The sequence below is a fragment of the Mesoplodon densirostris genome, chromosome 2 (assembly GCF_025265405.1).
Source record: "Mesoplodon densirostris isolate mMesDen1 chromosome 2, mMesDen1 primary haplotype, whole genome shotgun sequence".
Classification (NCBI taxonomy): Eukaryota; Metazoa; Chordata; class Mammalia; order Artiodactyla; family Ziphiidae; genus Mesoplodon; species Mesoplodon densirostris.
In genome coordinates, this window is record NC_082662.1 from 169,299,395 (window position 1) to 169,326,293 (window position 26,899).

The 26,899-nt window shown below is 38.0% G+C and overlaps 1 protein-coding gene across 14 annotated transcripts in view; it reads left to right on the plus strand.

The window, feature by feature from the left end:
• Positions 1-5,132: 5,132 nt before the first annotated feature.
• CDC42BPA (CDC42 binding protein kinase alpha) overlaps positions 5,133-26,899 on the plus strand; it is a 317,120-nt gene continuing 295,353 nt past the window's right edge. For all 14 annotated transcript variants that reach the window (XM_060091342.1, XM_060091328.1, XM_060091334.1 and 11 more), the window contains exon 1: positions 5,133-6,484. In XM_060091342.1, the coding sequence (XP_059947325.1) occupies positions 6,307-6,484 (178 nt within the window). In that variant the 5' untranslated portion in view covers positions 5,133-6,306. The remainder of the gene's footprint in view (positions 6,485-26,899) is intronic.

Genomic DNA, 26,899 nt, shown 5'->3' on the forward strand with positions numbered 1-26,899 from the left:
TTCAAACCAGTGTATATAGTATTTAAATCCTTAAGACTAATTGAGATCACCTAGGGAATAGGTGTAAATAGAAAAGAGAAAAGGGTTCCAAAGACTGAATGCTGAGACACTCCAATTTTTAGAGATCAGGCATACAAGGAGGACCTAGCAAAGAAGACTGAGGAGTGGCCAGTGAGGGAGGAGAAGATAAGGAGAGTGCAGAAGCCAGGTGAAGACAAGTATTTCAATTGTGTGTGTGTGTGTGTGTGTGTGTGTGTGAGATTAGTGCTATCAAAACTGCTAAAAGATCAAATGAAATGTAAAATGAGGATTGATAATCTGGCTTTGATAATCTGGAAGTCACAGTAACCTTGGCAGAGAGATTTCTAGAGTGGGGTAAATGGATTCTTCAACTCAGTTCTTCTGCTGCCAGCCCCTAGGTCCTGGCTGTGTCACCACTAGCCCCACCTCGGGATTGAGAAGAACACATTGGCTTAACTGGCTTGGTTTCTGTCCACACCCATGGCATGGAGCCTTTTGCCAAATGTTTCCTGCTGATGGAATTTATAAGAGAATGGCACCTATCTTCTTAATATCCAAATTTACTAAACTGCTGTAATAGGGGGGCAATATCTGTATTATAATGTTTGATCCTAAACATATTTTTGAAAATTCCATTTATAGTAGAGCTTGTTTATGTAGAGCTTTAATGAGAAATTTAAATGCAAGATTTAAAGATAGGGCAAGGTAGGCAAGATCCACTGATCAGCAAGTGGGAAGTATTGGTCTGTGAACCTGAATAAACATGCCCTAGATGAGGACAGTTTGTATGGTTGGGTTTTTAGTTTTTTTTTTTTTTTTTTTTGAGAAATTAAAGCAAAATAAATATGAAAAGGGAGGAGTAAAAACTGCTCCTAGGTTAAAACCATGCCACTTTAAAATCCACTTAATTATTGTTCAAAGATAAGACGTTTGCTTTATTGCTTTTTTTTTTTTTTTTTTAATAGTTTGGGTAAAACTGAAACTGTGTTGATTATATATACGTAAATCCTTGGCCTGTTTTTCTTTACAGCCATTCCACATCCATCACCTGCTCTGCTCTGTATCTTTGGGGACAATGCATGCAGGCTCTCTTTCACAAGCTCTGTGTTAGCTGCAAATAGTGGGGGATTCGCGATTCGCGGTAAGGAGATTCTCCTTCCCCTCTCTCTGCCTAGGCAGCCTCCCTGGTAGCCCTTGTACCTCCTCTGGGCTCCAGCTCCCTCCAGGCCTGGTTTTAGCTTCCACCAGCCTTGGGGGTAGTAGCAGGTGCTGCCACCAAACTGTGGGTCACCTCACTCTCCCCTGTTTGTTTCCTCAGCTCTTCCATCACCTGTGTACCCATTTCTCATAATTAAGGTCTCTCTGGTTTAAATACATAGGTGATTTCTCTTTTTCTGGTTGGATCCTGATCCATCATATGTGTTTCCCTCCTCTGCCCTGATGTCAATTTCTAACGTCCAAATATGTGAATTAACAACTATATCCCACTGCTTCCTGGTTACAACAGGAAGGAGGAGCTGGGTTTATGGAATTCTGCAGATCTTTCTGACCTCTCTCATATAATGGTTAAAACCATGGGCTTAGGCCTGGTGTTGACTCCCAGCTCCTGTGTCACTTGCTAGCTGTGTGGCCATTCACAAGTTATCCAAGATATCTCTAAACCCGTTTCCTTATCTATGATATGGAAATGATACTTTGTCTACTCCATATGGTTATAATGATTGAATAGACTAATATCCTCAAAGTACTCAGGAGAGTATTTACACATTGTAAGTGTTCTGTAAAAGAGGTAATTATTAACTACAAAGTCTCCCTTTTTTATAACATAAGCCTTTGCAGCTGGTATTACTCATGTCACGAGTCAGACATGAAGTGAGGACAAGCATTTGCTGGCGTTTTATCCTCAGAGGGCTCTAAACCAAGTCAGTCATTTGCAGGGTCAGGATGTGCTAGCTGGGCTGAAAGGTGATGTAGTAAAATATCCGTGTGTTACTATACATGAAGCCCTGCTGTGGCACTCACCTTGCTTTTGGCCCTGTTCTCCATCATTGAACCTATAGTTATTCTGGAGTAAGATACAGCAAGGTAAGAGTGGGGCTGGTTGTTATAAATTGGTGGATCAATTCTGTTCTTAGGCCAGAGTTGGAGGATTTGTTGGACTAGGCTTAATGACTCCTGTCTTGTTTTATTCTTTTCACTCTCCTATCTCTCTGTCCTCTCCTGTCCTATTTCTTTTCTGAAAGGTCAGAATAATACCCAGCATCTTCATAAAACTTTTCCTGATTATTTCAAACAATTTGTGTTTGCAGTGGTATACATCTAATCTCCAAGCCCCCAAGCAAAATTTCACAAAGAAGACCTCCTCCAGGTTTTTTATCCAAAGAAAAAAGTGCTACCCTGCCATGCAGCCTGTAGCACTCATGTTTTGCAGGATCACTTCAAGCACTGTAGGGCTGCTGGAGCTGCACCTTTCTTTGGTTTCATTAACAAGAATGTTCACACTTCAACCCAAACATTTAAAATAACACCCACACAATGTGTTTAGGGTCTAGTTAATTATTAAGTCTGAGCTTGAATTATTCAAGCAAAATTGATTGGGTTCAACCTCCTTCCTTCTCTTGTGCTTTTTTAAAAAAATAAAAATAATAAGTTCTCCCCTTTACTCTCTAAATAATGTGGAAAAGGTTATTAAGCAACCATCAGTACCCTGGACTGTGGGTAGTACCCAAGTGCTAACAGAATAGGTAGAGAGAAAACTGGCAGCATGACTCTTTTGTTAAAAAACATATCTGTACCTCATATACTTCCACTGTTAATTAGCATTTATTGAGACAATGTGTTATAGGTTCTCTTTTAAACTCTTCTTTAGAGTTACTTACAAGTTGGATAAGTAGGTATCTTAGAGTCAGCTCTGTGGTGCCAAAGCAGAAGAAATTGCTTCTTTCTTTGCTACCCCACCTCATGGTCAACTGAAAGTGTTAAAATGTCTTGGCTTCACCATTAAAAACTATGTTGCTTAAGAATATGTGTTGGGACTTCCCTGGTGGCGCAGTGGTTGGGAGTCCACCTGCCGGTGCAGGGGACATGGGTTCGGGCCCTGGTCCGGGAGGATCCCACATGCCGCGGAGCGAATAAGCCCGTGTGCCGCAGCTACTGAGCCTGTGCTCTAGGACCCATGAGCCACAACTGCTGAAGCCCGCGTGCCACAACTGCTGAGGCCCCAGTGCCTAGAGCCCGTGCTCCGCAACAAGAGAAGCCACAGCAATGAGGAGCCCGCACACCACAACGAAGAGTGGCCCCTGCTCGCCCCAACTAGAGAAAGCCTGTGTGCAGCAACAAAGACCCAACACAGCCAAAAATAAATAATAAATAAATTAAAAAAAAAAAGAATATGTGTTGACCTGAGAACATGTTCATAATATATTGCTAAGTGAAAACAGGAGGCTATAAAACTGGCTTCTGTTATGCATCATTTTATTAAAATACATAGGAAAGAGACTTGAAAAATAAACACCAAAATATTATTATCTGTTAGGATTAAACATTTCTTTTTGCTTTTCTATTACTTTTATAATTAGCCAATACACACACACATAAAGATGTCATGGCCATAAATGATCCATCTTTTGTCTGAATCTATGTAAGTATCACATGTGTCAAGAGCTTACTGGAAGTAATGTCTCCTTATATAAGCCATGCAAGTGTAGATTTCACAAGAGTCACAATATTTTGTGAATGACAGCAACTTGAATAATTAAGCTTAGCCTTCATTTTTAGACTTCATTTCTAGACCTTCATTTCTAGTTCTTCCTCAGATTTCATATTAGTAAGATGTGAAAAATTGTGGCAATTGTAGGCATTAACACAGAAAACGTAACTGCCTCACGGGTGTAGGAAAGGAATATAAAATAATTGTATTTTGGAGAAAGATTATAAAGGAGATGGCAGTTTTGAGAGGAAATGACAGAAATGCAGTGACCCAGTTTAGTGATTCATTTAAATGTGGGATCTTCCATGAGAATTTTGTAGAGCGCTCTCCTAAAATCAAGATTCAAAAAACCCCCGGAAGGCCCTAAATGGCCTTACCTATTGAATGACTTGCCTTTGCTGCCCAGTTTCTGCATTGGGCTACGTGTGTGCGCGCGCGCATGCGAGCGCGCACAGGGTATGGAGTTTTGGTGAGAGTGGCGAACTGTCTTGACTCCCCTTCATTGGCTGAATCCCCTGTAGGTGGTAACCTAGGCTGGGGATAAAGGCAGCAGCTAGAATAGTTCCGGAGGATAAAACACTATGCTCTACGTAGGGAAACTTTTGGGAATAGACATGGAGAGTTGTTCTTCTCGCACACACACTCAGGACTTGGAGGGTAGCGCGTACATGTCTGTCAGTGTATTTGTCCCGGGAAATGACACAAGAAGTGGTGTAATTGGACACCCAGAAAATTACTTTGGAGTGGTTGAAAACTGAATTTGGGGGGCGGGTAGCGAGCAGGTAAGAGGTAGTGAGAAAAGCACTGTCTTTTACAGATCTGTTGGAAGCCTAAAGCCGTTTGCTTCTGGGCCCCTTTAGCAAACGTGCTAGTCGGGTGGTGCCTCCGAGGACCAGGAGGAAGCCCCGCTTTGCGATCCCTACGAGAAGCCTCGAGGAACCGGGAACGGCGGCGAGGCGGTGGCGCAGTTCCCAACCCGCGCCTGGGTCCTCCCGCCTCCATACCATCCGCCACCACCGCCGCCGCGGCCTCCCTCAGTCCTCCCGTATCCCTGCATTCCACGTTGCGGCAGCCGCAGCCTCTCCGGCCGAAGCGTCCCCACCCTCCCCTCGGGGTGGTGCAGCCGCCGCGCCCCCGGCCCCCACCCGCGCGCCCCCCAAGGCCTGGCCTCGACTCTGCGGGGCCGCAGAACCGGACCTCGACGCGCCGGCTGGGTTCGGGCGGGGGCGGGGCGGGGGCGGGGAAGGGAGAGGGCGGGTGCGCGCGTGTCGGGGGGCGGGGGCCGCCATATTGGATCCGGACTCGTCGGCGAGCCTCCGCCTGCGTGCGGCGGGGCCTGGAGCAGCCTCGCGGAGCCCAGGGCGCGAGCGCGAGAGGACGGGGAAGGAGGGGGAGGGGTGGAGGGAAAGGAAGGGAGTGGCTGCGAGCCGGGCTGCGGCAGCGTCTGGTCTCCTCACCAGCGGCACCAACCCCTCCTCCTGCGCCTCGGCCGCTCCCCTCTTTGCGGGGTAAAGATGCCCTTAACCCAGGGGTGTGAAGAAGGGGGAGAACTAGCTGCCGGAGCCGCCCGCGCCGTCGCCGCCGCAGTTGCTGCCGTCCGTGTCCTTTGAATCCAGAAAAGCACCCCTTCGCCAGGGCGTCGGGAGTGTGGGCGGGCGAGCGGGCGGGCGGCCGCGGTGCGGGTGTGGGGGAGACCGGGCTCTGCGCCCGGCGCGGCCCAGGCCGGCGGCCCAGCGACCACCGACATGGAGCGGGCTCGGGCGGCCGAGTAGCCGCCGCTCCTGGAGCCGGGGGCGAGTGCTGCCCGCAGCCAGTCAGGCCCCTGGGAGAAGCGGGGAGAAAAATGAAGAGTTTTCATCGGAATCCGTTGGAAATAGGACTAACTGCAAAGCCTTAAAAAGAAGGACCTCGGGAGGAGAAAGGGAAAGCCTCCACCGGGGAAGGCTTGGCGTGCTCCGAGTCGAGGGGCTGCTTCAGGGACCTCGCCCCCTCCCTTTCCCTCCGGAGAAATTGCCGCTGATGCGTTATCCAAGTGGTGGTTGGGAGGATTTGCAGCAGAATTTTTGGTTTTCCCTCCCCCTTATATACATTCTGTTTTTTCCCTTCCTTTTCGATTTTCCTTCTGCTTGGGAAGTGAATTGCTGATGCAGATCGGACTTAATTCATTAATGATGCAACTGGATTCGTTTCAGGATTATGTTGCACGAGTTGAATTTTGAATGAAGGAGAAGAGTTTTTTTTTTTTTTTAAAGAAGTGTTGACTCTTTGGTTCTCAGTACTTTTTAATTATTTTATTTAAATATACGATTTAATTGTATTATTCTTTTAAAAATGTTTTAAATATATTTTATGGTAACTTTCCCTCAAAATATATGTATATGTGTGAAATAGAAGACGCTTCAGTTAAGTGACGTTACTGGTGTGTTGGATGTTGAATTCAGCACCGGCATTGCATGACAGTTTGAATAACAAGTGGTTTATTTTTAAAACCACACCTTTTAAAGTTTAGGTTCAAATAATCATAGTCAAAATCGGTTCAGTAATTGAAAGAAAAACCAGCAGAAGTTGAAGCAAACATGTCTGGAGAAGTGCGTTTGAGGCAGTTGGAGCAGTTTATTTTGGATGGGCCCGCTCAGACCAATGGGCAGTGCTTCAGTGTGGAAACGTTACTGGATATCCTCATCTGCCTTTATGATGAATGCAATAATTCTCCATTGAGAAGAGAGAAGAACATTCTTGAATACCTAGAATGGGGTAAGTTTGTATGTAAAATAAAAAAATCTTTAGCCATTATGGTTTAATTGTTATAGAGAGTTATCATGTAAACTCTCTGTAATGAGTATATAAATATATATTGTGTGTACACAATATATATTATGTATTTAAATACATTATACATAATGTATTTATATATATATATATATATATACAATAAAAGAGTAGACACCAATTACTCAAGGTTTTTTTTTGTAGTTTTCAGTAAATATTTTCCCAAGAGTAAAAGCATGCTACTCAGTTGTTGCCTAGATTTTTTTTTTTAACATCTTTATTGGAGTATAATTGCTTTACAATGGTGTGTTTCTGCTGTATAACAAAGTGAATCAGCTATATATATACATATATCCCCATATCTCTTCCCTCTTGCGTCTCCCTCCCTCTCACCCTCCCTATCCCACCCCTCTAGTGTTGCCTAGATTTAATGTGGGACTTATGAGGAATGACTTACGTTTTTTGGTCAGCAGTAAGAGATTTTGAATAATTATGTGATGGGCAGAAATGGATTATTGCTCGCTTTGCCGAGATCGTGGTGGTATAACAGGCATTCAATTGAAAGATATTTATTAGTGGAAACATTCCTTCCCAGGCTTTGGAAATCACTCTGGAAATGGGAGGAGATATTAAAATATCTTAGGTCAACAGGAACTTGAAGGTGGTCATCAGTGGGTTTTATCACATCTCTATATAGTACGTGCAAAGGAAATTACTAAACACGGACTTGCCAAAAATTGTCATGTTTGTAAGATGACATAAATAGTTTAAGAATTTTGTGATAGTATTTGGTAGAGAATGTTTGGGAGCAGCTCCTGCCTGCCTGAGAGTTAGATTTACTCTAAATTTAATTCAAACCTAAACTGGCTAAATTTTTGTCTTCATTCTCCTAAATATAGATGTGATTTAGAAGAGCTAGGTAGTGGAGTAGATCAATGATGAGAGCAAATGCTCCATGTGACCTTCAAGCTTGAAGGCTTGGCTTAAGTTCTGTTTCGGATGTTACATGTGAGCAAGTTCCAGCATCCACCAGTTCTCTGTGGGAAGAGTACACATCATCACATATCATACTATGTATAGTACATGGCAGTGTACCTATATTGGTACATTGACTTTTGAAGGATATTAGCTAAAGAAGTTATTTTGTACCTTTGGAATACCAATATTTGAGTTTGTTGGAAAGTTTTTATACTAAAATGTCTTTGTTTCCAAGTAAATCTTTATTTTTCTGAAGTAAAAGTCAATTGGTGATTATTTCGTTTTTTTGACTTGAAATTTATTAAAAATTCGTTTGTCAGGTAAATCACTTATTCAAGATTGCCTACACATCATAACTTTAATTATTCAATTTGTCAGTATCAGAAGTTTTCTAGCAACTTGATGTCATAAGGGTTAAAAAAATATATGTATGAAATGTGAATAGAATAATTTTTAAAAACATATTACTAGACTCATACTGGGAATGTAAGAATTCTAAATGATCTTTCAAGAGACTGCTCTCTTAAGAATGAAACAGTTTTGACTTTGGTACTGGATTTGTGAATATATGTCCTTTATTTTTATGTGTAGAGTAAAATATTTTATAAAGCATGTGTAGTTTTACACCTCATGTTTAATAAGTTTAGAAAAGTTTTAGTTTTTTTTTAAGATTTAAAGAAAAGATTTTGATACTTTTAGAGTTTCAGTTCTTGAATTATGGTTTCATAGCGATAGTCTAGTCTATGATTATGATTGTCATTTTAATATCTATTATTTCTCATCAGCAAAATGATGGGAGAACTCTTCGTATGTACCAGTTGTAAATGTAATTTAAAAATATGATAAAAAACTATATCCTCAATCGCCTTTTGGTGATTAAAAATTTACATTTATGTTATGAGATATTTTTCTGAATTATCAAAATAATTTATATATATTTTCCACTAATGTTTTCTTGGATCGTGTTTCTTATATCTGTATTAAAAAAAACCTTGTTTGTATATATTTAATTTAAGCCAAATAAGCCAAAAGTCAAATAAGTGTTTGGCCAAATACATTTTATTTTTATTAGCAGATTTTAAATAATTTCAAGCAAGGGATTTTTCACAGTTTTAAAGTAAATTAGGTTTTAGTAGTATCCTTCATATTTTGTCTTTTAGAAGTCAGGTGTGATGTAACAAAAAATATACATTCTCTTAAGTAAACTCCTATTGTGTTTCTCAGTAATAAAGAACGAGAGACTAGAATTTTTAGGCAGTTATTTTGTAGGCTTTGGGAGTAGGCAGTGTCTGTTAAGTCTTAGGCGTTTTTAAGTTGGAGTGTGAGGTCTTGAAAGTGGGAGTTCCCAACCATAGAAGTTTGGGTAAGGAGGAAGAAAAGAAAGAATGGAAAAAGCTGTCAAGAAGTGCATCATGAGTAGTAGTATTTACTATCTTTAAGTTATTTAAGAATTTAGGTTATTTAAGAATGCCGGTCTCCTCATTTAATTATTGAAACAGATCAACTGTTCTCATATGAATTGATTACTACATTTTGGGGAAATGTCTTATTGGATTCTCACTATCTAACATTATATAAAAAACAAGTTAGATTAAGGAAGTTTCCAGATAGTGAATTGACCTCAATTTAATATTTTAAATATTATTTTTTTGGTCTGTGATGGAAATTGAAAGGGATTATTTGTTGGAGTTAAATTTGGTAATTTATATTTGCCTTAAATGATACAATTTTTAGTTTGAGTTTTAAAAGACCCAATATTTGCAACAGAAGAGCTGTAGTAGTTAAATACTAGTACATGATGTATATTTGTTTGGCTGTCTATATGAATGGAAGTGTCATCTAGATATGCCTTACTTTTATGCTGATGGTACTTTTAAAAATGGAGTCAGCAAGATTCTGACTTGCTTCATTTCCATCAATTTCACTTTATTCCTAGTTATGGCCCATTTCACTTTTATATTGATGCAGTTAATATTTCGCTCATTACAGTATCATGACAGTAAGAAAGCTGACAATTCAAAGTTAGATTTTTTTTTTGATAGCATTCCTTGCATTTGGTGCTAATGGCTTGAGGGAGGAAACAAGTAGAGCTCTAGAGAGGAAGAGGAGATTAAGTCACTGAGCAATAGAGCAAGGGGATAAAGAGGCCATAGATCACTTTTAAATTTAATAAGATTATTATTTTTATTAAATTATTAAATATTATTATATTTTCCTGTTATATACAACAAGCTTTGAAAGATTATGTTTTGTCCTTGTTTTTTAAGTTGTTGAAATGGTTATGGTTTGTATGTTTTGTTTATAAAATAATAGTTTTGATATCAGTAGTGTGACTCTAGAGTTAAGTTACAGTAGATCTGTAGAAGTAAAAATAACTTTTACATTATAAGCTAATCTGCTAGTAATGACTAAATGAATATGTTATTCATTGAATTGGTTATCTTCTACTTTGAAATGAAAAATCAGAATTTTAGGGAATTCTTAACCAAGTTACTTAAAAAATAGGCATAAGATAATATTACTGAATACAAAAAAAGAAATGCAGAACTATCTGTATGTGGCCAACTGTATTTTGATGCTTTCTGAATCTTGGACCTTATAACATTTCATTTAAATTATCCTTAAACAACAGTAATTTTATAGTTTATTCAGTGTATACACACACACACAATAGTCTGAATGACCAATAAACTTGTTACTAGAGTACATCAGCAGGTACTGTGGTTTAAACTTTTCATTTTATTAGAGTAGTTTTAAAGCTTATTCATGCTTTTGATATGTGGGTCATTTAAGTGAGATGATGATGCCTTGATTAGAAGAATCTGAATCTTTTCTTTGTTCTTCACTTATGTTGTTCCTCGTTGTTAGCTTTTCCTGAGTAGAATTTATTAATCATACCAAATTACCAAAAAGTTCATTTAATACACATGATTAAGTTTATTTTATTTAAGTCCTCAATTAGGATCATCATAAATGTCACCAGAAATATAGGTTGGGCATTTGTTTCCTTTATACTAGTCCCCTAATAATCTAGCCTCTTCTAAGAGTGACAGTAGGTACAATTATTTGATCTAACACAATGCTGGCATATGATAGAAGCATGCAGTAAGTGATGGCTGTTATTTTTCCATTTCCATTCTGTTTCTCTCTTTTTTAAAGGATGTACTGCTCCATGAGTGTGAACAGGGATGTCAGGAATAACACTAATAATTTTAGGAACTTATTTATTTCATATGGAAATGTAAGGCATACCTTAACATAGCAGTGTAAAAACACGTAGCATAATGTGTTGGAAATTTTATGAAATGTTCCATAATTCCTGGGACTTGGTTAATATTAGATAGTAAGCCCAGGCTATTTTAGGGTAAAATAACTGAACTTGTTACAAATTAATATTTTATTTTACTATTCTTTTATGGTAGTCAAAAAAAATTCTTCCAAACCCTTTTCTATTCATGTACACTTACTGCCAGTATATTGTATATATTGCTGATTGTTTTTCATCCTATTGGTTTTGATAGGTTTTAGAATCAATTTACTAAGTCCAACCAACATTTAAAAAAGTAAATATACTAGAATAGAAAATATCAAGTACATCATGTGTTGAAAGGATAAATATTGTTATACAGAACTCTTGTGTTTTCTTACATTTCTTACCGAAGATTGGAAGCAGAAGAGTTTGAATTCTAGTGTAGATGACGCTAAAACATGTTCACTGTTTAACAGTGAAAAAATTATAGACCTAGTTCCCTTTTTCAAAAAGCGCACATGATTAAATTTGGGACAGACTGAAGAATTTAAAGAAAAGGAGTTTAGGTAGGGACAGGATACTTGGAAGGAGGGCGGGAGAATGGGAGAGAGGAGAAATGAGAAAATGAGCATGAATATACTGTTTTCCTGGGTTGCTACTTTAGTCTGATTCGTGAATAATTGAGTATTTTTAATTTAGAAGAACTTAATGGACAGGGGAATTCACTCGATTTTGTCTTTGATGGTTCATTTCCTTTTTTTTTACATTTTTCCTTTTCTGACTTTGGGCTCCTGGATGTTGACTTCCATTAACTGTAAAAGTTGTGTAACTCGTCAAACATGAAGGATATGACCTTTAGACATTGGTTGTAGTTTTTTGTTTATGCCTTCCCATTACTCCAGATGAATGTTAGAGTAGATGCAGGTGAGAAGGATCTGCTAGTTCCATGGATTTTCTCATCCCTTGTTACTCATGAAACTTCCAGTGGGGGTGACTTCAAGTTTTCAGTAGCTAAGGTGAAGAATTGCTCAACAGCTTTTGCTGTATCTTGAGTCAAGAAGTTCTTTCCATAAAGATTTTTTCTTTTTTCTTTGAAATGACCCACACTATAAGTATAGGTCATCCCAGACATATGAATGACTGTCTTTTGTTGTCACTGCATATAAAACTCCTTTCCAGATCCAGGGGATTTCCTTTTTTCCCCTTTGATGCTGATCAGAGTAACAGGTTTGCTCTTCCCAGCTAGTTGCTCCCTACTTCCTCTCTACAGTGTCCACTTTTTTCAATTAGTAGCTGTTAGCCTCTATTGGCTAACACCCCTCCCCCAATTCTAGTGCTTCTTTATCTGCTGCTATAGGAGAGTAGCGCTTCCACTTTCATTGGTTAACAGGAGGCTCAGAGACCTGGCTCTCCACTTTCCAATCTCACTATTTGCCCCTTAATTCTTCCTCATATGAACGATGGTTCATTTTGGGGTTAGGGTTTCTTTAGCTGCCTCCTTAGTTTCAAAATGTGTTCTGGAAATCCATTGGATATTAATAGGTGCTTTGCGGGGGGGGTTGTGTGGGTAAATAAATTTGGGAAACTTTTACACAAAATTAAACATTAAAAATATTGTGGGTTATCCTAGAATTTATAATGTTTTGAGGAAGACGGATGGCAACCAGTGTTCCATGGAACACCCTTTGGGAAATGCTCTTTCAGTATGAGGTCATGGTGTCCCTTGTGTCTTCAGGGTTAGAAAGAGATAATTTTGAGGGACAGTTTGGAACACTGTGTGGTTTGGAGAGAAAATCCAAATCTGAGTAAATTAGATTTTACTTAGTGGTTGTGGACTTTCAATTGTCTTCTGTGTGATAGTCACAGATAAACTCAATCATGGTGGAGTAGCACATGTGTGAGGCTGGTGAACATTTGTGTCCAGGAAAAGCACCCTATAAAGTAGAGTGAAATTAGATATAATAATGAACCAGTGCTTTTAGCCTCTGAAGTCCTTGAAATTACTGACACGTCTCTGTTTATGACCTTTTCTTGCTCTAATTAAACTTGCTTTTCAAGTATAGGCATTCACAGCAAATTCAGAAATTCTCACCTTATCTTTTGCAGCTTTAGTTACTTTAATTGTAACATGTTGCAGAACTACTGTCTGTCTGAAATAATTCATTACTTTGTGATATTTCAGAGGAAAAGATCATGGACGTGTAATTTTACAATTCATTATAGTGTTAAATATTGTTTTTTCTAAGGTTACAATGTTTTTTGCTAAGCTGTTGGTTTCAGATTTTTGGATTAGTGTGGGAACTTTACTTTTATTTGTATCTGTGAAACTATGGGTTTCAAGTGCCAGCACCTATTTATGTAGAGCATAAAGAAGCCAGAATATACAATACTTTTATTAAAGAGGAAACCATATATAATTGGTGCTGTTTCAACACTATGTGAGCAATTAGAACTCTGTGATTACCATAAACTTCTATTCTGAGTATTAAGGTGGCAGATAATAATACTAGAGGATATTTTGACTTGATTTTAAAGAGAAATAGCTTATAGCATAAATTAATGTCTTTTTTCTCTCTCTTCTGACATACATTTATTGTTCTCTTTAATTCTTCCCCATCAACACTATTCCTCTCACCCCCAATCTAATTTTGCTTGAAAATACTACTTATGCTTGAAAATACTACTTATGTGGATGAAAACAATCTTTTAAAAATACCTGTGAATTAGTTCAGTCATGCAATCATTTATTAAATTTTGGTTTTATTTCAAATTGCGTACACATCACTGTAGGCTTAATCTATGAAAAAAAAAACATGTTCTAGTCAGTTTTTTCTATTCATAGTGATAAAGCTTAATTAAACTTACTTAGAGTTTCCATGGTGAAGATCTACAAGTGGAATACCTCAACCTGAAATATTTCTGTTCTAAACCTATAATACTGGAAAAGAGTAGGGGCTTTGGGTTCAGACTGACTCCCTTGATCATTGGCTGGGTGATTTAAGCAAGTTACTTAACCTAAGTCTGTTTTAACATCAGTGAAAAATTGGCATAATAGTAATAGCTTATTTTTCCAAAAGGTTGAAAGTTGGTTTAGGATTTTCTTTTTCTGGTGATTTATAGTTGCATTTTGTTGGCTTTTTTCTTATTCTGTTTTTGTTTTGTTTTTTTCCCCAAAATAATAAGAAGGTTTATTCAGGGAGATGCACACTCCATAGACAGAGTGTGGGCCATCTCAGAAGGCAAGAGGCTTCTCATTCTGTTTTTGAAGTTTCTATCTGGCCTTATGATAAAGGAAGATAAAATGCTATTTTTTGGTAAAGTTTAATTGAAATGTATAGTTGTACTAATACAGGGATGTAAATAACTTTATTTCACCATTAACAAACATACTCATAGCTTACTGATAATGTTTTATTGAATTATATTGGCATTGGAGATGTCTTTCCCTGTGTGACTCTGCAAACAGCATCTTATTTCTTCTTTCAGGGTATTTTGCATTGGAACATTTTGTTGTTATTAACTGAACTGTTTTTTTTAAATTAATTTTTATTGGAGTATAGTTGCTTTACAATGTTGTGTAGTTCTGAACTGTTTTTCAGTAAATATTAAGCCCATGCCTATTCTTTTCGTCACCAACGGCAAATATTGTGAAATGGCTAGTTATGATTTATTTTTATATTTATATAGTTCCAACCTGCAAATCAGTGGTGGAATTCTAGACCTCAACTCAGAAGATTAAAATAATCATGAAAAATTATTGATATGTCATTCACTTAGGAATTTTTGTGGACTAAAGATTATGCAGCACCCATAAATGCATGTTGTAGACTGACAGTAAATATGAAGAAAATCCACAGTATACCCTAGTGTTTCCTAAACTATGTTTCAATAGATATAAATGAAGTTTGAAAATTAAGAGTTCATTGTATATGTAAGATTGGGAAATAGTACTTATTGCATCCCTCTTTGTATATTACAAAGCACATTGTCATAGTAACACTTTTCAAAAGTTCTGTGGTACAGAAACCTCTTTAACTTTGGTTTACCTAGAGTTTGCTTAAGTCATTTGACTTTGGAACCTTTTTTTTTTTTTTTTTTTGCGGTACTGGGGCCTCTCACTGTTGTGGCCTCTCCCGTTGCGGAGCACAGACAGCCTCCGGACACTCAGGCTCAGCGGCCATGGCTCACGGGCACAGCTGCTCTGCAGCATGTGGGATCTTCCCGGACCGGGGAACGAACCTGTGTCCCCTGCATCGGCAGGCGGACTCGCAACCACTGTGCCACCAGGGAAGCCCTGGAACCCTTTTTATGAGGATAGCTGGCAGAGTTTGGGAAGTGCTGGTGTACACTAAGAATCCATAGACAGTGTCAGAGCTTTTAAATTAATTATATTTCAGAAAGTCGTTACTGAATTCTATCACATTGTATTTTGAATATTATCACAGTTCACATCCAACTCCAAAGGCAGAGGTTTGAATGACTTGCCTTTATCCTTTTCGTGTTTAATGTTTTTTTAGCACTTCTGTTTGCATCACCTAGAAGGCAGTTCGGCAGTATGTACTAGGTTAATGTGGAGTTCTGCATTGGGTAAGTATGTGTTTATAGACAAAGAACAATAAAACTTGATACATGCCTTTGAGTTTATATTTATGTGTGTAGTTCGTGGTTTGCAAAGATGCTCCTGCTAACCTAGTGATTTTTTGTTTTCAGTAGCAATTGATCATTTTTTAACCCAGTTATCTCTCTAACCGTTGCGCTGGTATAGAATTTGGGAGACAGACTGTCATGGCTGTGAAATAGAACAAAGCTAATTAATTTTATGAGAGGTTTTTTTTTTTTTTTTGTCAAAGCAATGTTGTCCTGCTGCAACAAGAATCCCATCCTTAAATACCTGGTTTACTGGAAGTGGCTAACGCCCCAAGTTGACTCAGATATTATTAAAAGTAGTCACGGGGGCTTCCCTGGTGGCGCGGCGGTTGAGAGTCCGCCTGCCGATGCAGGGGATGCGGGTTCGTGCCCCAGTCCGGGAGGGTCCCGCGTGCCGCGAGCGGCTGGGCCCGTGGGCCGTGGCTGCTGAGCCTGCGTGTCCGGAGCCTGTGCTCCGCAGCGGGAGAGGCCATAGCAGTGAGAGGCCCATGTACCGCAAAAAAAAAAAAAAAAAAAAAAAAAAAAAGTAGTCACGTACTTACTTAGAAGTGTTCTGTCCTGAGATTTAAAAAAATATTTGTTTAGGGGCTTCCCTGGTGGCGCAGTGGTTGAGAGTCCGCCTGCTAATGCAGGGGACACGGGTTCGAGCCCCGGTCTAGGAGGATCCCACATGCCGCGGAGCAACTAGGCCCGTGAGCCATGGTCGCTGAGCCTGCGCGTCTGAAGCCTATGCTCCGCAACGAGAGGCCGTGATAGTGAGAGGCCCGCACACTGCGATGAAGAGTGGCCCCTGCTTGCCACAACTAGAGAAAGCCCTCGCACAGAAACGAAGACCCAACACAGCAAAAATAAATAAATAAATAAACTCCTACCCCCAACATCTAAAATAAAATAAAATAAAAAAATATTTGTTTGAAAAGATTAGGAAACACCTGCAGTGGCTAGAGCCCCAGTTTGTGATTGTATTGCTAGCTAATTATGGCCTTGCCCCAACCAAAAATCATAACTAAGGAACATTTAAAAACAGACCAAAAGCTCAGGTATGTGATGCAGCTGACATATTGATATGATATCATAAAGCTTCTCCATCTTCTGTACTTATAAAGATTTTCCTAGAGTTTATGGTTAAAACCATAATAATATTTCCAAGTCCAGTGTGATTTCTATTTCTGCCTTTTTCCTGCATGCCTTTGTAATGTGTTACCCCATTTCTGACTGATGCGTGCTAAGTTGACAGTTTTTTCCAGGCGTTCCTTGCTGTGTTACATTGCTGTAAATTGTGATTAAGTGTGATCATACTTGTTTCTTTTACCTGTGTTCCTGTGGTAACCCCAATTAATTACAGCAGCTCTTGAGTTATCCTGGTACTGTTCAACCTCTGTGTGCATCTGCTCAGTTGACTTGTCTATGTTAAATGTATCTAAATGGATTACATTCCTGGGTCTTATTGACCTTATTAATCATGCTTTTTGTTTCTCCTTTAAATGCTAAGTAACTTATAATCTCAGTATTACATGTGCACCTAACCTGAAAATATTGGGAATCCTACATATCCAAGGGCCTTTGTTTAGTAGAACTTTTAAAAAACGGTTACAACTTTGATCATGTCAACATCTTGCTTAATATCCTACAATGACTACTGATAGCTTTCAGGATGACATTGAAACTGCTTAGCACGGCATATGGATATGGTCCTTGCCTATTTTTCTAATCTTTTTATTATTTAAAAAAATAATTTAAAAAATTTGAAATAATCTGAAATGTACAGAAAAATTGCAAGTATAGTACAATATTTTCCCCTCTGAACCATTGGAGAGTAAATTGCCGACTTGATACCCTAATTCCCAAATGTGTTCGTATGTATTTTGTAACATTCTTTTGCATAACCACAATGCAACTATTAAAATTAAGAAATTAACACTGATACATTAGTATCATCTAATCCTTAGACCTCATTCAAATTTTGTTAGTTGTCCTGATGATACCTTTATAGCAAAAGGATTCAGTTTAGAATCACATGTTGCATTTGGATGTCATGCCTTCTAGGGTCAGTCAGTCTGGACTAGGACTTCAGATTTTCCTCAGTTTTCATGACTGACACTTTTGAAGATTGCCAGCTGGTTATTTTGTAGCATTTGAAGTAAACCCTAAATTTGGGTTTGTTTCCTCATGATCATACATCTTTGGCAAGAATATCCCAGAAGTGATGCCATGCAGCTCTTTTATGTGGATATCCTTTTCATTCAGCTTAGCCTTCAACACCCTACTCCCATCCACGATGCTTTCTGTTCCCCCATTCCTACTTTGATCTATTCCTCCTAATGGCATATATATGGTATATGTGTATGTATATATGCATATATATATATGTAATTTTGTTTATATTTATTTCCCATTCTCACCTTAAAGGATTTTTTAAAAGTTATTCAAAAATTATATATATATAGTACAGCAGAAACTAACACAGCATTGTAAATGAACTGTACTTCATTAAAAAATGTATATATAGTAAAGTTCATTCATTTTGGTATATATCCTGTGAGTTTTGACAAATGTAGAACAGTACCATAGTCTAGATACAAAGCAGTTCCATTATCCCCCAAATTCTCTTGTGCTGCCCTTTTATACCACACTCACCTTTTTCCTCCAGCTATAATGAGTTGACTCTTCTACTAATCAGATCTTTTACTTGATTATTCTTTAACTGTTCCATGGATTTCTTTCTTCATTGATGTATCCTGCTTTATTTCAGAAGGGGTTTCTTATAAGTAGTGGTTCATTGTCCCCTCTCTTAGCAGTTGATAATCTATAAATGAGTATTTTATGGGGTGAAGGTAAGGAGAAGAGGGTGCTACTGTTTAAAGGAATAAGATAAAATGCAAATAGTCTCCAATTTTTAAAGGTAAAATTTTCTTACATTAAGTCTGTGTTTAACCTTATTTGCAACAGTGTCCAGCATAGTCTGGTGATGATGAATTGAACACACAAATTAGTTTCATTCTCTTCTGCAGCCCCACTAAAACTATGGTAAAGGAATTTTTAAGAAGTCATAAATCTTCAAGGATGAAAAAAACACGGGATGATACTGTGAAATTTTGGAAGCTGAAAAAGCAGGCAGATGGGTGATAACTGCTGACTTAGCAGATCTGAGAAAGTCAAGTCTTAAGTCAGTAATAGTGTAAGCTAGGACCTATCCCCTTTACTTGGCAGAATGCTCAGAAGTCTTAGAAATTGGTATTGTCAGGAACCTGTGAAAGTTGAGGTACAGGTGGAGCTAAAATGTGGAGGACTGATTGAATTGTTGTATAAGCAGTAGGAACTCTAGAGCCCTTCCCCTACTACATGCCAGCTGGCTCCTGTCTTCCCTCCCCAAACAAAGACTGAATGTCTATTTTCGGTAAGACAGAGGTTCTCTGTGTTGAGTGACATTAGGCATAGTTTAGGATGGGCATTTCATACTGAAAACAGGAGAGTAAATAAATGTTTATATATTTTGCTTGGCTCCCAGAAAGTTGGCAACTAGGCCTTTATCACGAAGATAGGAGATTAGAAAAGTCTTCTCTGGAGAATCTGACCAGCCCAAGAAGAAAGGCCTAAAGATACAGATACATCAGAGATTCCTCAGTAAAGGGCTCAGGTAATCACACTTCAGTGCAATTCATTATCAGTGGGCTTCACCCAAAGGTTCAGAGCTTCAGAGCATCTTTCCATTTTCTCATTCCTAATATAAAACCAGGGATTGTCAGATATCTGAAGAAAGCCTGTAATAAATAAGATACAGCTTCAAACAAACAAAAAACGGGAAAAAAAGCGCCTCACATGAAACAGACTCTGCACAGAAAGTGTGACTTCAGAAACAAAACACTATCATTAATATTCTTACAGATAAGAGAAGACCCATGAAGTAAGTCAGGATGTCATAAAAAGGAACAGTGAAGGGCTTCCCTGGTGGCGCAGTGGTTGGGAGTCCGCCTGCCGATGCAGGGGACGCGGGTTCGTGCCCCGGTCCGGGAAGATCCCACATGCCGTGGAGCGGCTGGGCCCGTGAGCCATGGCCGCTGGGCCTGCATGTCCGGAGCCTGTGCTCCGCAACGGGAGAGGCCACGGCAGTGAGAGGCCCGTGTACCGAAGAAAAAAAAAAAAAGAAAAGAAGGAACAGTGAAAAAAATGAAAGTGAAAGAATGAAAAAAATTAAAAATGTGATAGCTAAAATTAAAACCTCAGTACACGAACCGGAAGGTAAAACAAAGAATTTCTCAGAAAATACAGCAGAAACCACAAAGGGATAGAAGAGAGGAGATAAAAAGAAGAACATTGGAGGACCAATTTAAGAGGTCTGAATAATAATCTGAATAATAGGAATTCCAATAGGGAGAACAGAGGGGAGGAACCCAATGAAATCATTCAAGAAAATATTTTATAATTGAAGGACACGAGTTTCTAGATAAAGAGTTCCCACCAAATACCAGGACAAGGGGTGGAAATAGATTCATACCAAGATTTACAACCAATTCATTGTGGAATTTGCATATCTCTGGGGACAAAGAACAGACTCAAAAAGTTTCCAAAGAGAAAATACAAAGGATCAGGAATCAGAAAGGCTTTGGACTTCTCAGCAGCAACACTGGAAGCTAGAAGACAATGTTAGTATTTTGAAGGAAAATGATTTCCGAATTGGAATTCTATAACCATCCAAATTCTCAGTCAAGTGTGAAGGTGGGATAAGGACAGTTTAAGACCTGCAAGTCTTCAAAAAATTTTTACCTTCTGCAACCTCTGGACTCCCAATAGGGTAACCTACCATCCAGGTTTACCTGGGACTAGGGAATTTCTTAGTATATAGACTTATGCTGAAACCAGGAGAGCCATAGGCAAACTGTGATGAGTTGGATGCTCTAGCCCCAACTAAACAAGAGAGTAAATTAAGATGAGGAAATATAAGATACCTCCTAGTAGGAGATCCAGTACAGGGGAGAGAAGAAAGGATTTCCTAAGATGATGGTGAAGAGAGAATACAGAATGATTGCTTTGCACCAAACATAGAGGTCAATCAACCCAGATAAGAGGCAGTGCAGAAATCTCACCAAGAGACTTCTTTAATATCTGATGCGAATGAACATCTTGAGAGGAGATTCAGAAATTTGGGGAGAGTCTGGGTTTGCTTGGAAAGTGAAGCAAATGAGAAAGCAGTGATTAAGAAAAATAAAAATTTCTGTAGGAAAGGAAAATAATAATTTACATGGTTACAGTAGTGGAACCAGTGAATATTGAGTTAACTAAAATTATGCTATAACTATATTGGGAGGATGGTATAGGAAGGAAAAGGTTTTTGGTGAGGGTGATGGTACTTAACTGGGGCCTGGTGTTTTTCTTGAACCTTAAATGGCAATTGAATCTGTTTATGAATAACTAATAAACATGAAAACTTAAAAAATAGTATTAGTTTTTGAAGAATTATGAAGTCCCTATTCCTTTAATCCTTCCTCATTTATCTCATTTTCAAACTTTTTTCCAAGTCTTTAAATGAGGAGCTGAAAACTGGATACAGTAAATAGAAGATTTAAAATTTATCAGTTAAAATTTATCTTTGAGCAGATCAGTCTTTTTTTCTTCTTTAGTGATTGCTCTGTTCTTATAGATGGCAATTTATAAATAGTCTTTATTGTAGGAAAAGGTAGTTTATTCTTGAAAAAGCTATGTAGGGTAAATTCTATGTAATTACATTAATGATAAACAGATCCTTCTAAAGTTATGTAAGGCACACACATAATACTCAATGTTTATGGAATTGAACACAGAACAAAGAACTCTAACAGAGCAATAAAGACAAACTAAATTACACAAATGTTATGAATGATGGATGAAATTATCACTTCTATAAACTAGTAAGCAACCAGGTACTGTGAGAGCAGACCTCAGAACACTTGTCAGGTACACAGCTGCAGGGCAGCTCTGTTTAACAGTACTCAGCTGCTCTTGAGTCTTCTGAAATCCATGTTGGACCTTGTAAATGCAAGGAAATGCCTCATATTAAATGAGATTCTTCTTGTAATTTTAATATCTCACAGAAAGTTTTTTGAAGCCTAAATAATTGAGCTGTCCTTTTCATTTCTGTTTTAGGGCTCAGTTTAAGAGAAGCTTGTTTCAGGGAGTTGCTGAGCAATAGGACTAAGTGGAAAACTGGTCAGCTTTCTAACTACTCTGGGTCAGGTTTTCAGGGAATGATTTCATTATTTAATTTGAACATTAGGATACATATTGAAAAACACACCCTGAAACAAATTATTATTGAATTGCTGCTGTTGTCTGAATGTTAGTGTTCCTCCAACATTCGTATGTTAAAATCTGAACCCCCAAAGATGATGGCATTAAGAGGTGAGGCCTTTGGCAGGTGCTTAGGTCATGAGGATGGAAACTTCATGAACGGGATTATTAGTGCCTTTATAAAAGAGGCCCCAGAGAGCTTGTGAGCCATTCCGCCATGAGAGGACACAGAAAGCAACCATGCTGGCACCTTGGCGTTGGAGTTCTGACTTCCAGAATTGTAAGAAATAAATTTCTGTTGTTATAAGCCACCCAATCTGTGGTATTTTATTATAGCAGCCCAAATGACTAAATGATTTTGCAATACTTTGTTTCCTTGCATTAGAGATTATTCTCCTGATATTTTTGTTGACTGCACTGCTGTTGTTCAAAGTCATTTTTATTTTATTTTCCAAATTGTTGGTAACTTATTTTGTTGGTGATTGTATACTTAAAAAATTCTGTTAGTGTTGCATTTCATCTAAGAGGGAAAAAGAAAACATTAAAAATAGTAAAGGGCTTCCTGGTGGCACAGTGGTTGAGAGTCTGCTTGCCGATGCAAGGGACACGGGTTCGTGCCCCGGTCCGGGAAGATCCCACATGCCGCGGAGAGGCGGGGCCCGTGAGCCATGGCCACTGAGCCTGCGCGTCCGGAGCCTGTGCTCCGCAACGGGAGAGGCCACAACAGTGAGAGGCCCGCGTATCGAACAACAACAATAACAAAAAAGTAAAGCCATAAATTAAAATGTATATCTTAAATTGATGATCATTTTTTAGTTTCTAGATTTAATGCCTTTACTTAGAATCAAAAGAATTTAAAGTAGATATAACTATAGAGTTCCTAGAGAGCAACTTCCATAGTTTAAAATAGCTACTTAGGGTTAGAATGAAATATTTATGATAATCTAGTATATTTTGTTTTCAATTAGGTATGCTACTAAAAAATAAAACTTTAACCATTCCATTTAAAAAAAAGAAAGAGGTAAAAGGAAATGATGTAATATAGCTAGTATTTGAAAATGATAAAGGAATTTTCCCCCTAGCAGTAGTAATATTTCCTTTACAGCAGTATCTAATTTACATTTCAATTCTGAAATATACAAAGATAATTTTTGTAAGACTATATAGTTTTTTTTTTAAGGAAATTTATTTATTTTATTTATTTATATTTGGCTGTGTTGGGTCTTCATTGCTGTGCGCGGGCTTTGTCTAGTTGCGGTGAGCTGGGGCTACTCTTCGTTGCGGTGCGCAGGCTTCTCATTGCGGTGGTTTCTCTTGTTGCAGAGCACGGGCTGTAGGCGTGCGGGCTCAGTAGTTGTGGCACGTGGGCTCCAGGGTGCAGGCTCAGTAGTTGTGGCACGTGGGCTTAGTTGCTCTGCGGCATGTGGGACCTTCCCGGACCAGGGCTCAAACTCGTGCCCCCTGCATTGGCTGGTGGATTCTCAACCACTGCGCCACCAGGGAAGCACCAGGACTATATAGTTTTTGAAATAGAAATAACTTAGATTTTAAAAAACCCCAATTGTTTAGTGTTTATTAACACTAAGAATTTTCAGGTAAAGTTGTTTTAACTAATTTTTTTTCCTAAAATTTCCTGCATGTGACTCAAATTGTAGTGGAGTATGAATTTCTTGTTTTGAAAATTTGGAATGCTTTATGGAGAAATACCAAGAAAATGTTTAGTTGTTTACTACTGTCCTTTCACAGAAGGACTTTCACTATATTTGTTTCATTTGATTTATATTTCTTCTACTTTAAAGGTTGTCCATTTGTAGAAGACACTAGCGTCCAGAATGTAAAGAGTTGTACATATTTGATTCTCTTCTATCATATTGGATATGAAGTTTTATAGATAACCAATGTGTTCAGCTCAGCTTAGTTGTGACTAATTTTCCTTTGAATTTTTAGGCTAGCGCAGAAATGGCTATACAAATGCCATTATCTAGTTTATTCACGTGTTTAGACAAATTATTTAAACAAGTACTATTTTCTTTAGGTTGTTACTACAAAAAAATAATACAAGATGAGTGAACACAATTATAGTGGTTGCATTTCTGGTGCTATTTGGTCATAATTTAACTTATGGTTATTTTGTGTTTGTGTGTATGTGTTGGATGTACTCTAAATACTCCTTGTTACCAGTGCCTTGGAAATATATGAGTTTGGAATCATGGTACAACTCTGGCGAGGGAAGGACCCTTGAAAATTGCAGCTGCCTGAAATTCTTACTACACATGAGTGTGTGTGTGTGTGTGTGTGTGTGTGTGTATGTATATTTGTGTATGTGTTTGTCCTGAGATGGATGGAAAACAGTAATCCCTCTGGTTTCCCCCATTTTCCGGTCTCCGTTCTTTTTATTTAAGGTTTTTTTTTTCTTTTTTTTGTGGCAAAACATATATAACAAAATTTGCCATTTTAACAATTTTTAAGTATTTAATTCAGTGACATTAATTATGTTTACAGTGTTTTGCAACCACTACTATTTCTAAAACTTTTTCATCACCCCAAACAGAAATTCTGTACCCATAAAGCAATAACTTTCCATTCTCTTCTCCCCTCAGCTCCTGGTAACCTGCAATCTATTCTTTCTCTGTGAATTTGCCTATTCTAGATATTTCATGAAAGTGTAATCATATAATTTTTACCCTCTTGTATCTGGCTTATTTTACTTAACATAATTTTTAAGGTTCATCCTTTTTGTAGCCTATAGCAGAGTTTAATTTATCTTTAAGACCAAATAATATACCATTGTATGTATATATACAACGTTGTTTATCCATCCATCTTTTGGCAAACATTTGGGTCATTTCCACGTTTTGGCTATTATGAATAATACTGCATCGAACATTGGTGTACAGGTATCTGTTTGATTCTTTGGGGTGTGTACCCAGGAGTGGAATTTCTGGGTCATACAGTAATTCTGTGTTTAACTTTCTTGAGGAACTGCCAAACTGTTTCCCAAAGCAGCTGTACCATTGTACGGTCCTACCAGCAATGTACTAAGGTTCCAGTTTCTCTGTATTTTTGTCAACACTTGGCATTTTACGTTTTTTTCATTGTATCTATCCTAGTATGTGTGAAATGGTAGCTCACTGTAGTTTTAATTTGCATTTCCCTAAAGATTAGTGGTGTTGAGTATCTTTTCATGTGCTTATTGGCCATTTGCATATCTTCTTTGGATAAATGTCTATTCAAGTCATTTGTCCATTTTTTTAAATCGAGTTGTTTGTTTTTTTGTTGTTGAGTTGTAAGAGTTCTTTATGTATTCTGGATATTAATCTCTTATCAGATATATGATTTGCAAACATTTTCTCCCATTCTGTGAGTTGCCTTTTTACTCTGTTGATAATTGTCTCTTGATGGACAAATTTTTTTTGTTTTCAGAAAGTCCAGTTTGTTTATTTTTTCTTTTGTTTCCTGTGCCTGTGGTGCCATATCTAAGAAGTCACTGCCAAGTCCAGTATCAATTACATTTAGGATGGATAAACAACAAGACTCTACTGTATAGCACAGGGAACTATATACAGTCTCCTGGGATAAACCATAATGGAAAAGAATATAAAAAAAAGAATAAAAAAGAGATTTTGCCGTATGTTACCTTCTAAGAGTTTTATGGTTCAGCTCTTATGTTTAAGTTGTTGATCCATTTGGAGTTAATTTTTGTATATGGTTTGAAATAGAGGTCTAATTTCATTTTTTTGCATGTGGAAATCCAATTGTCCCAGCATAATTCGTTGAAGAGGTTATTTCTCCACTGAATGGACTTCCCACCTTATTCAAAAATCAATTGGCCATAAATATATGGGTTTATTTCTGGACTTTCAGTTCTATTCCATTGATCTTTATGTCTGTTCTTAGGCCAGTACCACACAGCCTTGATTACTGTAGCTTTGTAGTGAGTTTTCAGATTGGGACGTGTGAGTCCTCCAACTTTGTTCTTCTTTTTCAAGATTATTTTGACTAGTCTGGGCCCCTTGCATTTCCATATGAATTTGAGGATTGGCTTTTCCATTTCTATAAAAAATGGGAAAAAATGTTGGAGTTTTGACATGGCCCCCCTTTTGTATTAACAAAATTCAGTTGACCTTATTTTCTAGTTTTCTTTGCAGTTAGGTGTGGACACGTGACTAGTTTTGGCCAGTAGATGTAAGTGGAAAGTGATATGTTTTATCAGAAGCTTCATTAAAAGGTGAGCTTTCCCCACTTATTCCCTTCTGTTACACAGAACACATATCATGTGATGTCTTCAGAGGTTGGACCTTAAGGATGGGGGCATGAGGGCCATGCTCCAAGGATGGCATAGTGGTGAGCTGAAATCATCCTGGATCCTTTGACAACTTTATCAGACTGCCTTATCAGCCTTGGACTGTTTACCTTCAGACTTCTTTTGTTTGTAAAAGAAATACGTTTTTATTTTGTTTAAGCTGAGAATTTGAGTTTTTTGTTAGATAGAATTGAACTTAATCTTTTTTTAAAAAATAAATTTATATATTTTTATTTATTTATTTTTGGCTGCGTTGGATCATCATTGCTGTGCGCGGGCTTTCTCTAGTTGTGGCAAGTGGGGGCTACTCTTCGTTGTGGTGCGCGGGCTTCTCATTGCAGTGGCCTCTCTTGTTGCGGAGCGTGGGCTCTAGGCACGTGGGCTTTGGTAGTTGTGGCACGTGGGCTCAGTAGTTGTGGCTCATGGGCTCCAGAGCACAGGCTCAGTAGTTGTGGCGCACAGGCTTAGTTGCTCCACGACATGTGGGATCTTCCCGGACCAGGGCTCAAACCCATGTCCCCTGCACTGGCAGGCAGATTCCCAACCACTGTGCCACCAGGGAAGCCCCTGAACTTAATCTTAATTGATATACTTTTCCAATTATTAATTTGGTTATCTCTTATTTGTGTGCAGTGTGTGAAGAGAGTGAGGAATAGAATACATTGAATAGAATATATTGCTAGAATTGCTGGAACTGTACTTAATTAAAAAATTTTATATCTATATATACAAAATTTGTATATATGTTTTGTGAATTTCACTATAAAATTATTTTTTCTTAATATATAATATTATGGTCTTAAATGGCCTGTACAATTTTTTTAAAAAGTAGAAAAAAATTTTGCCACTATAGCATGGTAGCTTTTGTCATTTTTAATACCTTCCTATTGTGTATTTTTTTTTAATGTATACATTAGTTTTCTACATAGGAACACTTTTGGTATATTTATACTCTGCT